This window comes from Clinocottus analis, unplaced genomic scaffold (genome assembly GCF_023055335.1).
Source record: "Clinocottus analis isolate CAN_PGR_092001 unplaced genomic scaffold, fCliAna1.0.p SCAF_1, whole genome shotgun sequence".
Lineage (NCBI taxonomy): Eukaryota > Metazoa > Chordata > Actinopteri > Perciformes > Cottidae > Clinocottus > Clinocottus analis.
The window spans coordinates 14238817-14253877 of NW_027175820.1; the positions used below are offsets into that span (position 1 = coordinate 14238817).

The 15061-nt window shown below is 39.4% G+C and overlaps 1 protein-coding gene across 2 annotated transcripts in view; it reads right to left on the bottom strand.

The window, feature by feature from the left end:
- syt9a (synaptotagmin IXa) overlaps nt 1-12417 on the bottom strand; it is a 17908-nt gene extending 5491 nt beyond the window's left edge. The window contains exons 1-4 of one of the 2 annotated variants that reach the window (XM_068583530.1): nt 12240-12417; nt 11829-12140; nt 5023-5518; nt 4021-4576 (exon numbers count right to left, since the gene is read on the bottom strand). In XM_068583530.1, coding sequence (XP_068439631.1) covers nt 4021-4576; nt 5023-5518; nt 11829-11976 — 1200 coding nt within the window. In that variant the 5' untranslated portion in view covers nt 11977-12140; nt 12240-12417. Of the gene's footprint in view, nt 1-4020; nt 4577-5022; nt 5519-11828 lie in introns of both variants that reach the window. The other variant, XM_068583450.1, reaches the window with a different exon arrangement.
- Nucleotides 12418-15061: the final 2644 nt, after the last annotated feature.

The window sequence follows — 15061 nt, forward strand, 5'->3', positions numbered from 1 at the left end:
CGTCTCATCAGTTAAATTATGTTAAATAAACCCTTTACCTTCACCCCACCTTGCCTCACCATGTCTGCGCTTGGATCCAGCAAAACCAAACCCTCACAGAATAATCTGGCCGTTATGGACCCAGCAGACTTGGCCAGGCGCTAGCCTCCCATAGCGTTCTGCTTGGTCTTCACGAGTCTGCCCTGCAAGAAGTATTGGCCGAGTTACGGAATCTAAACTCCAGTGTGACTCAACTCACTGTCCGAAAGGACCGGGTCGATGCTTACCTCGCTGCCCTTTCTGCCACGGGCACCGGCGTGTCTCCTGCTGGCCTGCCAGCTCCATCCCGAACCCGGAACACTATTCTGGAGACCTGGATGCTTGTGGTTTGTTGTCCCAGACCTTACGTTAGTCGCTTCCACTTGTCATGAACTCAGGGAGGTGTTCAGTAAGCTGCGTGACCAAACACGGCCCCCACATAGACCGTAGGTCTGCGCCATAAACCTACGCCCCCTTCTAGCCGTCTCTTTAACCTTTTTCGCCGGTAAAGAGAGGCTGTGGAGAGCTACATCCACGACTCCCTAGCAAACTGATTCATCCGACCCTCCTCCTCCTCTGTTGGTGCTGGGTTGTTCTTTGTAGGCAAGAAGGACCACACACTATGCCCCTGCATAGATTACCACGGTCTTAATGAGATCACCGTTAAAAACAAATATACTCTTCCTCTCATTGACCCTGTCTTTGAGCCCCTCCTCAAGGCCACTGTGTTCTCCACACTGGACCTGGTGGAGTGGCCCACGCCCAACTATCGCAAACAGCTACAGCGGTTCCTTGGGTTCGCTAATTTCTACAGAAGTTATATCCAAGACTACAGCAAAGTAGCGGTTCCCCTCACGTCCACTGCTGCCTCATTTTCTTTCTCTTTTGCCACCCTGAAAAGACTGTTCACTTCTGCCCCGGTGTTAATTCACACAGAGGCCCACATAGCAGTGGACTTCGTAACTGGCCTGCCCCCCTTTTTGGAAGGAAACACTACCATACTAACGGTCGTGGACCGTTTTTCCAAGGCTGTCCACTTCATTCCCCTCCCCAAGTTGCCGTCAGCCACAAACTGGTAACCTCCTGGTCCTTCCAACTCCACGACATCCCCCAGGACATTGTGTCGGATCAAGGACCTCAGTTTTCTTCTTAGGTCTGAAAAGCCTTGTCAAGTCCTAGGTACTACGGCTAGTCTCTCTCCGGCGCCGAATCCCTGCACCCACCTATCTCCCTGGGCCAAAAGTGTGGCTCTCTTCACAAGACTTACCCCTTTAAATTGAGTCCTGCAAACTGGGACCCCGCTTTATTGGACCCTATAAGGTGGATAAGATAAAGAAGTTTGTGGGACTCAATTTGAATGCGAATAATCTAGATAGATAATTACTTATCAATAAAGTATCTATCTAGATCAGTCGCATTCAAGGTGCACCCAACCTTCCAGGACTCCCTACTCAAACCAGTGTCCTCCTGTCTCCTGCACTCTTCCCTACCATCTCATCAGTTAAATACACTCTTTACCTTCACCCCACCTAGTTTTTCCCCCACTCATCCTGAACCCTTTCCAAATATTTGCTTAGAGGATTTTCATACAGCTGTCTCTTAAGTTTTTCTGGTGGATTACCTCCTCTTCAAATAAATGCATTTATATTTTTTCCAGCAAGAACTCAAAAGCCAGTTAGACTTTGTACACATCATCAAAGTGGGACACAGCTGTTAATTTTGTGGATGCGCCATGTGTGGTTATGATGACCGTCTGGCTTGTACTGTAGCAACATGGCCTCACGACATTTACATTACAACGCAGGAAGTGTGGTCAAGCAAAGACTGTTGGATTGATCCATGTAACCTGCCTTTGTTTCCAGCATTTACTGGTTGCATAAGTGTGTGAGTGTGTGTGTGTGTGTGTGTGTGTGTGTGTGTGTGTGTGAGTGTGAGAGAGATAAAGATAAGAGACAGAGAAGCAGAAGGATTCTTACCATCAGAATGAGCGAACGGTATTATGTGATTAGATGTATCCCACGGGGCCTACGTGTTTATCTCCTCCCTCTACTACGGGCAGGTAGGTGTCTGAATATCATTATTTGCCACATTCCTGGTTTAATTCCTGGTCTAATTTTATTTTTGGTGAAAAGCTTTTCAGCATGTCATAGTTTTTCGTTTACTTTGATTATAAATAAGATATATGGGCTTAAGATATGCTCAGATAGGCACATATACAGTAGATGGTTGTACAACACAATCAAAATGCATTCAACAGATGCCTTTAAGATGTTTCTGCTCTTGTAAAGCAAAACTACCATCAGGCATAAAGAATTGTAAACAAAAAAGATATACAAGAGCCGTTCTTCTGAATGAAATTGAGTATGAAAAGTAGATGATGTGACCAACCACAGCAAAAAAACACATGGTTTCTTTACCCAGTTATATCACATTATGGTAACGTGTTTATATTTAGCTTGGATTGACAGTTGGATTAGTCAGGCAGATACATTCAGGTTACCTATACACATCTTATGAGACTGAAATGGCTGCAGTTCAGATCATTCATTTGCGTATAGTGAGGGACAGGTAGTGGGAGACAGAACTTGACGCTAGCAAAAGTAAAGGGTACTTTGCTTATTAGATACACAAGAGACTGACACACACAGCTGCTCAGTCATGCAGCTTTCTATATTATAAAATTGACTATGGTAGGTAATTAACATTATATTGCACGTGTTTCTGAATGCTTCAACACTGCTAAAAAATATATCCAACAGTACAATAAACTATTTCAGTCAGACGAGTTGTAAACAAATCCCACATTAGTCAGACATATTTGAAAAAAAATCTACGATGAACTAGGACTCAAACTGTTGACATCCATTGTGCTTTATACTGACTGAATGTGTTTGTTGCCTTGCTGGACCAGTTTTTAGCAGTGTTGCCATGTTTCAACCAAGATTTCATTCAAATAAAGTGTTATCGTTACAAATATAACCGAGAGCAGAAGCTTTGACAATTCAACCCACCACGACACCTGCTCCTCATTGATCTTGCTTTACTGACCTCCCTCGGATGTAATTAATTGTCTGCAGCAATCAATGGCAAGGAGTCCTATTAATGCCACTTAAGCGCGCTATTAAGAAAGGGATCAATGCTACATTACAGCTGGGTAATCTCACACACTGAGATGCCTGTCAATGAAGCAATCACTGAAAGCATAAACCTCAACATATTGATCAATATTGTCCACTCCTCAATAGATTTCTTATATATATATATATATATATATATATATATATATATATATATATATATATGTATATATATATGTATATATATATATATATATATATATATATATATATATATATATATATATATGTATATATATATGTATATATATATGTATATATATATGTATATATATATGTATATATATATATATGTATATATATATGTATATATATATATATATATATATATATGTATATATATATGTATATATATATGTATATATATATGTATATATATATATATGTATATATATATGTATATATATATATGTATATATATATATATATATGTATATATATATATATGTATATATATATATATATATATATATATATATATATATATGTATATATATATATATATATATATATATATATATATATATATATATATATATATATATGTATGTATATATTTCAGCTGTAGGCCTACAAAGTGTCGTAACAGGAAACAATCAAAAACTTTGAGCGCTGAGTTACAGTATGTGGACAGTGACAGAAACATGGTATTAGTGTCACAGTAAAATTATGTAAACACAGGTTAATGTAAGTATACATTTAGTTTGATGTTTGCTGTCTATTCTCTTGTATACAGATATTTTGTATTTTATTTATTTGTATTTCATTGTGTGAAGTTGACTTTTGTGATATTGTTCACAAGTTAAATATGACATAGCATATCTAAGTGAGCATGACATCATATTGAATATAAGAGCTTACTTACCGAGGAGACATACTGGATGTCTCTGCAGAGTTTTGTCTCTCTGGGGAAATCTGCCAGATCCAGGAAGTTGTCCACAACCACTTGGCCAATAATATCATGGCGTGAAAACCGATCAAAGTCATAGACACTGAAGTGCAGCTTACGTGTGGGAAGCTCAGAGTATGCCACGGGAAACAGGAAGACCTCATCAAACACAGGATTCAACGTCTTGCGGTGCACCTTGGTCTGGTGCTTGGTCTGACGATCAGGGAGCAGGTAGATCTTAACATAAGGGTCAGAGGTGCCAGAAAAGTCCTTGGCTGGGAGTTGCTCTGCTTTGTGGATCTTAACTATTAATTGTTCCAGGTCGCAGTCAAATTTGAGGATGAAGTGGAGGCGCCCACAACCCCCACCTCTGCGACTGCCTTCCTCTCCCTCAAGGGAGCGCTGTTTGTAGAGTTCTGGTTTGAGGCGACCAAGGCCCAGCCCCATTCCAGTGAGAGAATCCTGTCTTTGGAACTGGGCCATGTTGAAGTCTGGGTTAGACAGGTTCATATGCCTGCGAATGGACCCTTGTCTGTTGGCACAGGGAAACAACAAACATCAACGAATTGAATCAGAAAAGGTCCACGTCCATGATTAACTGTTCTGCACCTCACAATTTACACCCAATGCCAATGCAGGAAGTAGTTTGCTCTATACAGTATGTAACAAGGCAGAAAGCTGTGTGAAGTGTGATCATTCTTTCATGCATGAGGACAAAGTGCATGTACTATAACAGGCCTGCAATTGCTTGTTTTTTTTCTAAAGATATTGTAAAAAATACATTCGGCAGGAAACATGTTGGCTTTAAACAACTTTTTGCTCAATATATTGATGTAATTGTCTGACAATGGTGTTGAAAGCCATGAGCATTGAGCAATGATTAGCTCAAATACCAATCAGTATAAGAGATGGATTGGAGCGCACATGTTGGTTGTTTTGGTTAAAACAAAGAAACATAATCAAAAATCTTATACTGACCCAATTTCAGATATCAAGTAACCAGATGGTGGGGGTTCAGTGGTCTGTCTCTGCATACGAGGGTTGGTGTGAACTCCATTTTCCCGGCTTTTTGTCTGGGCATCCAGAGGGATGTCTGGAGATGTGTGACTGATCTTCATAGCTGCCTCTGGTGTGGCAATGACCACAGGTGGTGGTGATACCGGAGTTACTGGAGCCTCGACTGACACCACAGACGCCACAGGAGTGGGCTCTCTGGCGATGGAGCATTGTGATGACTCACGGCGGTTGTGCGCCGGAGGGTCCACGGCTGTGTAAACTGGCTGTCTGGGTGCGAGCTGCGATGGCAGAGGGCTCATCATAGGGTTGAGGTGCCCATGGGCTTCCTTGGTGGTGGGGGAGAGCACACGCTCCCTCCATGGTATCCAGCAGAGCTTCCAGGAAACAAACAGGGAGACCCCAAACAGGGCCAAGCCACAGGCAGTCACTACCAGTGACAACAGACTCACTGATATATCTGAAAAGGTGACACGAGAGACAGGAAGAAAGGATGAACAACATTTATTGAATTATCCTCAGGAGCCTCATATCTGCTTCCAAATGGATTGGGAGTCTTGAGTTTACAACTGCTTGATGGTTACAATGATATATTATTGTGGAAATAAATGAACACTGAATGAAAAGTGGTCAGCTTGGCAAGGAGAATTACAGTTATTGGCACACAATTGACACAAAATTAGGAAATTGAAAAAATAAATTGATGTTAAAATTAACTTTAAAGAGGACAGATTTAGTGGAGAAACGTAGATTGTGTCAAACACATTCCTACTTACTTTTCAATCTCGTAAGAGTTGATTTTAGCTATACTGACTGTCTTTATCTATTTTGGTAAAACAGTCGAATCATATGCTTGAAAAACAAAGAGAAAGATAACATTTTGGGGGGGAAAAGAAAAGGGTTAAAATGGTGGTTATTTAGCCATTTTATTAAACCCAACCAGACCCACCAAGTCGTCTGCAGTAGTAGCATCAGACGTTCCAGCAACAATGTGAAGGTACCATGCACAACATAAATGGAGGTCAATGAACTTGTGTGAATATATACACTTTTCAGAAGTATAACACCAGTTTATAGTCTGTCAAGTAAAAGTTGTTTTGATCTTTTCAAAGTATATAATTAATATTCCTGCAGTGCATTTGTTTACACCAGCGAGTCACCATGAAAAAGGAAACCATCAGAGTCATTGTTTTTTTTTTTTTAATCATCTCTGTTCTCAAAACGTGGGACTTTTCCCAAAATAAAAATCTCTTTCTTTTAAAGATGCATCATTTAAACAGTAAAAATAGAAAGAAACAGAACCTAAACAGGATTTGAAATTTATAGAAATGGCTTTCTTTTTATTGCCAAATAATGCCAAGCCATGTGCAGTGTGAACTATTGCATAACAATGTTAAGATGGAGGTAAATGCAGGAAATGTTTGTTATCTTGTGGTTTTATCTGAAGGTACATTTTTGGAAGCAGTCCACAATAGTCTTTTTATGAACTACTCATATCAGCTAATATGCCTCATCAGTAGAGTTTAGATCTGCACGTAGGTCACATTGAATAGGGATGCAAAGCGTTTCATCAGTTCTTTCCAAGATTACTGTACCTCATTAAGTATCAGTTGCATACACATTTTATATGCTGTGCCCCTCACGCTCTGTTCGTCTTTGCATGCTTTAGTTTTTGTGAGATAAAGTGATGGTGTTAAATGCTGATTAGTAATTATTGAAGAATAAGATAACAGCATAACTGAATGTAGTTCCCAACATGAGTGTTATATTTGTCTACACAAAGTCTTCAAAGTGTGATAAACTGTTTTAGGCTGCATCTTATTCTAATCTTATTTTACGCAGTACTTTTTATATACATCCAAGGAAAAATACAACATACAGTTGTTTTGCAATAAGCAACTAAAAGTGTAGTGAAATAATAACTAGTACTACAAATATTGTTATGAATGCCTAATGATGACTTTGAAATCTGTAGGGACACAAGCTAGTCACAAACCGGGCCACAGCCATTAGACAAGAGTGAGATGGACACAATCAAGCTACTGAGCATCGGGTGAGGGCAGACTTGAACCGAAATCTGACCCAATAAATCAAGACAAGGGAAAAACCAGGTGAAATACAAGCAATGCACTGAAATTGTTGTTAATAATTTGCTCTTGATGGCTAAAAGGACCAAACAGTTTTTAAAGCTCTATGAGTATTTGTAAACAATATGTACCTAAATAAATAATACCTTCAAACTATCTTCTCCCATAGTAGTTGTTTCTGGAAAACCATTTACTCCTGGACATTTATTTTTCATTTTTTATGTTTCTCTTTCTTTAACCAGGTAAAATCAACTGAGAACCAATTTTCATGTAATATTAACGTTAAAGTCAAACAATAGTTCAATATTTAATTTCGGTTAACTATTTAATAGGCTAACTTAGATTCAGACTTGTTAGCATTATTTAGCATCATAGTTAGCATCATAGAGAAATGCAAGGTACACCCCTAACATTGGACATAGATGATCATGTGAACATTTTAACTAGTGAACATCTTTCACAATCTGTAAAGCTTTTAGTATTATGAAATATGTTGCTGATATGAGGCTAGTATTATGAATTAGTAGAAAACCACATCAAGTTTTGGTTTATGCAATGTGCATCTACTGGACAACCTCTTTTTGTCATGGTGCACGTTAGTTATTGATTGAGTATTTAAGAAACTTTGTTTTGTGCACTAAATTATCTGCTTAACAGTGCACTGATGAACTCATGTTTTCTTTAATTCATTGTTGTCCTCCTGCACAGTTTGTATTTAATGGCATCTGCTGTATCATCGTATGCCTATTATTGTTATGAACCGTGTTGTGTGTGAGGCCAGTTATACAGGCTTGTGACCAGGTTATGTGCTGACTGCAATGAGCTATTAATTGTCTATGGCAAAGTGATTTTGTTCATTTTGTTGATAAAGTAAAAAGATTAAAAAGAAAAGTAATGACTGTAAAATACTGTATGTGTATTTACTTAAGTGATAGTAATGAGTTGAATGATCCCATTTAAATTTAGTGACACCAGTGATCGCTAACCTGAGTAACTACCCCCTCATTGTTTAGCACAGCGTGTCTCTTTAATTGGCAAAGAATATTAAGGATTCAAACAAAATTGCATGCTGATATGGTTTAAGAAACATAATAAATATAATGACTATCATATCAAGTAGATGCCACTTTCATGATTATCAGATGAGAGAAGGTAAAACGATGTGTTTTGAGTTGATTAGTCTGTGACATCTCGCTGACTTTATGAATAAAGTGTGGATGGATATTATCGGTATGTGAATATGTGTGAATGAGAGGCAAATTCTGAAGCTCTTTGTCTGGTATCATAGAAATGAACTATTTGAATGCAGGCCATTTACATTTATTACATTTAGTTCTCTCGTCTATGCTCCTTTTCTAATATATATATATATATATATATATATATATATATATATATATATATATATATATATATATATATATATATCTTGATATCAAAATATGAAAATAAAGTTTTAACTGAAAGACTCTGTTGATTTAATTTATTCTGGTTAGTTTAGTATTCACACAAACAATCCCGTATCTTTTCACTTACAAAGCTGTATGTAATTTCAGTGATGTTTTGCGTTTTAGTTTTATGATACTTCATTTGATTTATGACAGAGAAAAGATTTTTCACCAAGAGAAAAACATCTGTTTTTAAGAGTAACTTCATCACAACATTTTGCAACCAGGAAGCTTGAACTGAATTACGCCTGGTAAGCTTATTATACACCGAGAGCTAACACTGAAACCTTTTCAAAGGAATGTCGTCACACGTTGTTACTTAGCTTTTATATTTAGTTAGGTCATTAACATGCATATTAGTTTAAAAATAAATTAGATGTGTCACATCACATTTAAAGACTATCGTTTCAACCACAACAATATTCAAAAGACTTTGACGATAATAGTTTTGTCTAACTTATCCTTCAAATTCAACAGCATTGCAGAGGACTGATTGTGTGTGGGCGCTGTCATTAGACCTCGAACAGGAACTCAGACAAACTGTCCTTTCTGCGCTTCGAGATCCTGTCAATACCAGAGTATGTGTGATTTGGGAGAATAATGTGGAGGAATTGAGGCACTTGCAATCTGAGGAGGCCACGGCCAGCTTGGCAGGGCTCCTGTAGAGGGCTGCTAAGAAACCTACAGACATTTGGAAGGACTCAGGACTGCACCACAAAGAGGGTGGAGCAATTTTAGAGCAGGACCTTCGAAGGTGCAATAGTGTAGGTGGCAAACAAATGCTGAAAAAGCAATATATACGCTTCCACCTCCTGACAAGTTGTTATTTGCTTTAAACATAAACTGTGAGTAAGAACTGTATTTACATTGCTTGATTTCCCCCTTGATTTTGAGTAGTCGACTTCAGCATTTATGTCACCCAAAAACTCAAGATGGTTGTATAGTTGCATATTTGTGAGGGTAAAAAAACTTGCACAGTGACTGATATTATAAAATATTCATTAAATGTGGGTTAAATTACCTTGAACGACCAGAGGCATTCATGTTTGTTATGTTTCGAATATTGGAGAGTTGAAAAAGACAAATTTAGCCATGGCCGCTGTTCTATAATTCAGAAACTGGTAATCGCAGTAAATCTGAAATGACATAAACCAAGCCTAAAATTTTGGCCAGGAAACAGACGGAAACCTCAGGTTCTGAAAAGTGAAGACAATGTAAAAGTTCCATAAACATGTATTCTCTCTTCTGGCCATCAGGCGGTGACTCCTGTGTTTGCCATAAGAGATCAGACTTTATGCAAGTAGGAGAAAATATCCCTACTTTGTACTTTATTTATTTCCTCAGTAAACATTGTGAATATGAGTTTAGGGTCTAGACAGCATAATGTTCATTTTGTAAATTTGTAGGATATGCTTCAGGGCGTTGCTGCTTTTTGATTGACCAGCCACTACTGATACCAGACCCATAGACTCACTACATCCCTCCTGCCAAATATAGTCACTCTCGTTCACTGGATGCATAACAAGAGTATAGATTCCTGAAGTTGCCAAGTCATGTTTATGTTAAATATCCAGAATGTTTGTGAAAAACGTAAGCAAAAACAGTATGTCCTTAACGGACTGAATCCCATCCAGCCCAACCACTCTGGTTGAAATGTATTTTGAGGATTTTGTCTACTGTGATCTACTACATTTGGCCTTTTGGAAGGGTAACACAAGTCAACCGTAACTTAAATTGCACCTTAGAGGAAAGCCATCCTGATAGCTAACTCTACTACAGCAAATCCGCTACTAAAACTCGAAAAGACAAGAAAGATATAGGGCCTTTGTGATGGATGAGGGAGTGAGATAGACTGTAATTCATTCATCCCTAGAGCCATACAACTATACAATCAGTCAATCAAAGGTACTGTGATATACTTCTCTGCATAGTCTCCACCGTCTCAAATTATGCTCTTACCACTCTGTTTCACCTCACTATAGGAACAATGTTTACTGGCTATGTTAGCCCTTATGTACAGCCCCAACTCACTCACCGTTTACACAATGTTCACTGTCTACTACTGGCTATGTTAGCCCTCTCCACAACGCAATCCTTTTTAATAGAGTGTGTAGTGACTGATATATATATATATATATATATATATATATATATATATATATATATATATATATATATATATAAATTTCCTGAATTTGAAGTATCTATCTATCTATCCATCTTTCTATCTGTATGTGTATATATATATACATATATATATATATATATATATATATATATATATATATATATATATATATATATATATATATATATATATATATATATATGTAGTTGGGAGATGAAGTTATACAGGAAATCGGTGAGATTGAAAGGTTGAAGGTAATGGGTGCAGAGAGGGACAGTAACAAGGAAGGAGTGGGAATTCCCTGGCCTCGTGAGGCGAGGAATGATTATGACAATCCAAATGAATGGAAGCAGAATTAATGGAGAAGGTATAAAGAGGATTGCTGTAACTGTGCTTTCGCGCTCCTTCACGTCCCCTCCCTCGTCTTCTGCACAGACGCACAAACACACGCACGCACACACTTACATATATGCTCACACACATCATGCCATTCTGATGTATGGGCAGCGTGGATGTTGGTCATGATGAAACGTGACTCTGGTTTTACAAAACGATAAAACGAAGAATTAAATCTGTCGTAAACTTTTAAAGAAGTAGAATGTAGTTGGTGTGCCACGACCGGCGAGCGCAGGGGGCGGAGCAAAGCCGTTGTGCAGTCGTCGCCTGTAAGATGTGTAATTCTGCCACTACACGATACCACTGCTGGGGTTCGTGCAGATTCGTGTCAAGAATGACTTGGAGTAATATGCATTTGGAATATTGTAAAATGACTCTCACTTCAATGCAGATTGTACATTGGAAATAACACAAATTCTAGACCTCAAATGTATTTCTCAGTAAAAAAAAAAGGAGAGTCTGTCGCCGTGGAGGTGTGTTTTATTGCGCGGAAACAATAATAATTGAATACGATCATTAGTAATGTGTGGGTGAAATTATGAAGATCGAATTTCCCAATCGGTTGTGAAAGCACTGGAACCGATAGCTTCAACATCCATTCAGTCTTAGGTGCAGAAGGTCCAATGAAATAAGACACTTTAGTAAGGCACGTTCACTTCAGGTCAATTACATGCAATTGCTGATCAATCAAGGGTGCAAATGATGCCTCACCTGAATCCGTATAGCGTGGCCTGGCAAGGTCTCGGAAATAGTAGATAAAATCCAGGCAGTGTTCGTTCTGCACTTCCCCCTTCGAGCAAAGATCTGACAGGAGTTCAAGTGCCTTTTGACAAATCTCGTCATCTTTGTCTCCAGGCATTTCCCACCAGCATCCTTATAAATGAAGGGTCTCTTCGGCACCACCACCACAGCACTCCGCCCGCCTGTCAGTGACTATTCCACGCTACTCAGCACGGCTTCTGGAGCCAAGCCCGCATCCGGCAGCGGCACGCCTACCCACACGATGGAGTCGACGGAGACGCTCTGTATTAGAAACAAAAAAACACAAATCCAAGTGATCCAGAGTGCAAACAGCGTTTTCCAGATGTGGAACACAACGAGTTTATGTATTGATCCCCTCACACTGCTGGTCTGGTTGGAAGCCACCGGTTGAATACACGCATATCGCCACTGCGGCGTCGTGCGCTGTCCAGGGTGCTGAGATGTGCGCGCGCTTCAGAGCCGGACTCTCGCTTCAGTGAATCTTTCCACCAGGCGGCTTGTCACGTTGCCTTCAGGCGCTAACATGCTCAGGTAAAGTTGAGCAGCGTTTTACTATCAGGAGGGATAGCTGGATTTGAGCGCTACAACCTGTAGCAAAAGCTAAGATGAGCCTGGTGTGGTTTTGTGCACGTGACCAATCAGAGGATGACATGAATTATTGTTTTCCTTTTGTGAAATATCTGTTTTTTTTATCAAGCATAAAGCGAGCCATCACTCAGAAGCCAGACATCCAATGTTGCATTTGAGTTTTTTGTTAATTAATTTATAAGAACTGCACCGTCATCTGTAGTGCCATTCATGATTGGTCGTACCATATCCTGGACCTAATTACAAATAGACACATATGCAGAGAGAGAGAGAGAGAGAGAGAGAGAGAGAGAGAGAGAGAGAGAGAGAGTATCGTTTCTGGATTGCTCAGGGCATGATTATAATCAACATCTTTATATATTTCTCTTTGGGGAATCAATGTACATATTTCAAAGACTCGTTGTTGTGCTGTCATTCCTGTTATGAATTTACTCGACGATCGTGCTTGACAAGCCCAGTAATTACGCCATGGGCTCTATGTGATTTCGCACCACCATACCATAAGTGAAACCAAGCAGTCTGAGACATGTACCATACAAAGATGTATGCTGTTGGCTCTTTACAGTAAAAGTATACTTTGATGTAATTAAGAAGTATGTAAATCATAAATGAGGTTCCTGGAAGAAAGAGAGTTCAAAGAGGATACAAATAACAAAGATCATATTCTAATGCAAATACTTTTTATTCATAAGCCTCATGATGTCCCACATTTAATAAAGGGATAAGTTCAAAAGGGAGAAAGAGATCACTGATGGGACGACAACAAATTACAGATAAATAGGAAATCGGTGCTGGTGATTTTAATGCTTTTCCGCCAACAAAATGCCCTGCAGTCATCTCCCATCAAGGATGTACATATCTTCTAATGAGCTGCGTCTTTGTGCATTCATCTCTTTGCTCCGCTGTCTCACAAATGGCGTATTGTGCTCTCGTACGTTGTAATAATGACAGCCTAACATGCATCCAAAAATACTCTTTTCTGATGTAATATGTTCATTGTCATATAAGTACCATTGTGTTAAACACCTTTGCTGGGAGGCATCTCTCAAGAAAAAATAAATGTACATAAAAAGACATCAAATATGGCTCATATTTCCTGTAATCCACCATCAACTCTCCGGTTTTAGTGATATTCAGGGTGAGGCGGTTGTGCCACAATCCCAGGGTGGTCCCCTTCTACCTGAAGGCCGTCTTACTGTAGATCAGCCTCATTACTGCTGTGTCATCCACAAGTGTAACAATGGTTCTTGCCTTTGTCGCCAGGCAGTTGTGGGTGTAGACAGAATACACAAAGGGGTTGGGGACTCAGCCCCGTGGCATTCCTGTGCTGAAGGTCAGCGGTGACGAGGTGTGGATGACCACATGAGTTGATCCACATGAATGAATGGAAAACAACAGCCTCGGTGATGAAGAGCTGGTCTGCAGCGGTGGCGGAAGAGGGTAGTGAGGCAGCTCAGGTTATATCTGGATGCAGGGGAGATGCAGGGGAAGGGGATGCAGCAGTCTTCCAGTTTGTGTTTTCACCACAAGTTTATTAAACTAAATGTGTCAGTGCAGTTTGGGCAATACTTTACTGAGATTGGACTGGATAAAGTTCCCTATTGCATTCTCTGAGCGCTCTGTCCTCGTCGCCTTGACTTAAGGAAAACGGCGGTGATTGGGAACCAACGTAACTCTCGGGGTAAACCAAAAGGGCCAACAGCACGATGGAGTCTTGGGAAAGCAGAACGTTCCAACAATCCAAATGTTTCTCTGATCACACCAGACTACTTTTCCAAAGAAAACATTGTATTGGGGTGTGCCTGCTATACAATACATGTACTTTGGTTGTCTTTGAAGAGTTAAAGAGGTGGTAGTTTTTCTGTAGTGGAGAGAGCTGATGGTGGTAATGATGACAGTAAAAAAAATATGTGGTAAGCATGTCAATGAGTGTGTGTGTGTGTGTGTGTGTGTGTGTGTGTGTGTGTGTGTGTGTGTGTGTGTCTTTTTTCCATAAAAAAATCTCCACACAGCAGTAAGTCAGCTTTCTTGGTGTCCATGGTAACTGTAAAAGACAGAAGGCACTCTTCTAAGCCCATTTCTTCTCTTCAACTCCGTTCTGCCAGCCTCCTCCACACCATCATTTTTATTCTATAATCATTTTCCTCTTATCTCCTGGCGGTCTTCTTTCATTGTAAACTACATCATAATTCAACCTATATTAAATAACTCTCACTCCCTCTCTCCACGCTTCTCTCCATGTATCTCTAACTGCTTTGCTTTTGCTTTTAGATCAATGTGTTTTTGGTTTACCAGGGTTGCTCAATAGATCAACATCAATGAAGCAGTGAAAAAAGGCCAAAATGAAGAATGCTTACAGACACTGCATGTACTGCAAAGACGCCCCAGCTCAGAGTGGACTGCCTCTTGTCCGTAAGTGGGATGAGGATAGTGATCCAAGAAAATCTGAAAACTAGGATTAAACGAGATTATTCATATTATAACGCATGCCCAATTTGAATCAGCCAATCAATCAGTTATTCTATTAATCCATTGTTACATTTGGGTAGCCATGACAAACTCCTCAGAAATAAAAAGATTAAAAGAAGAACAGC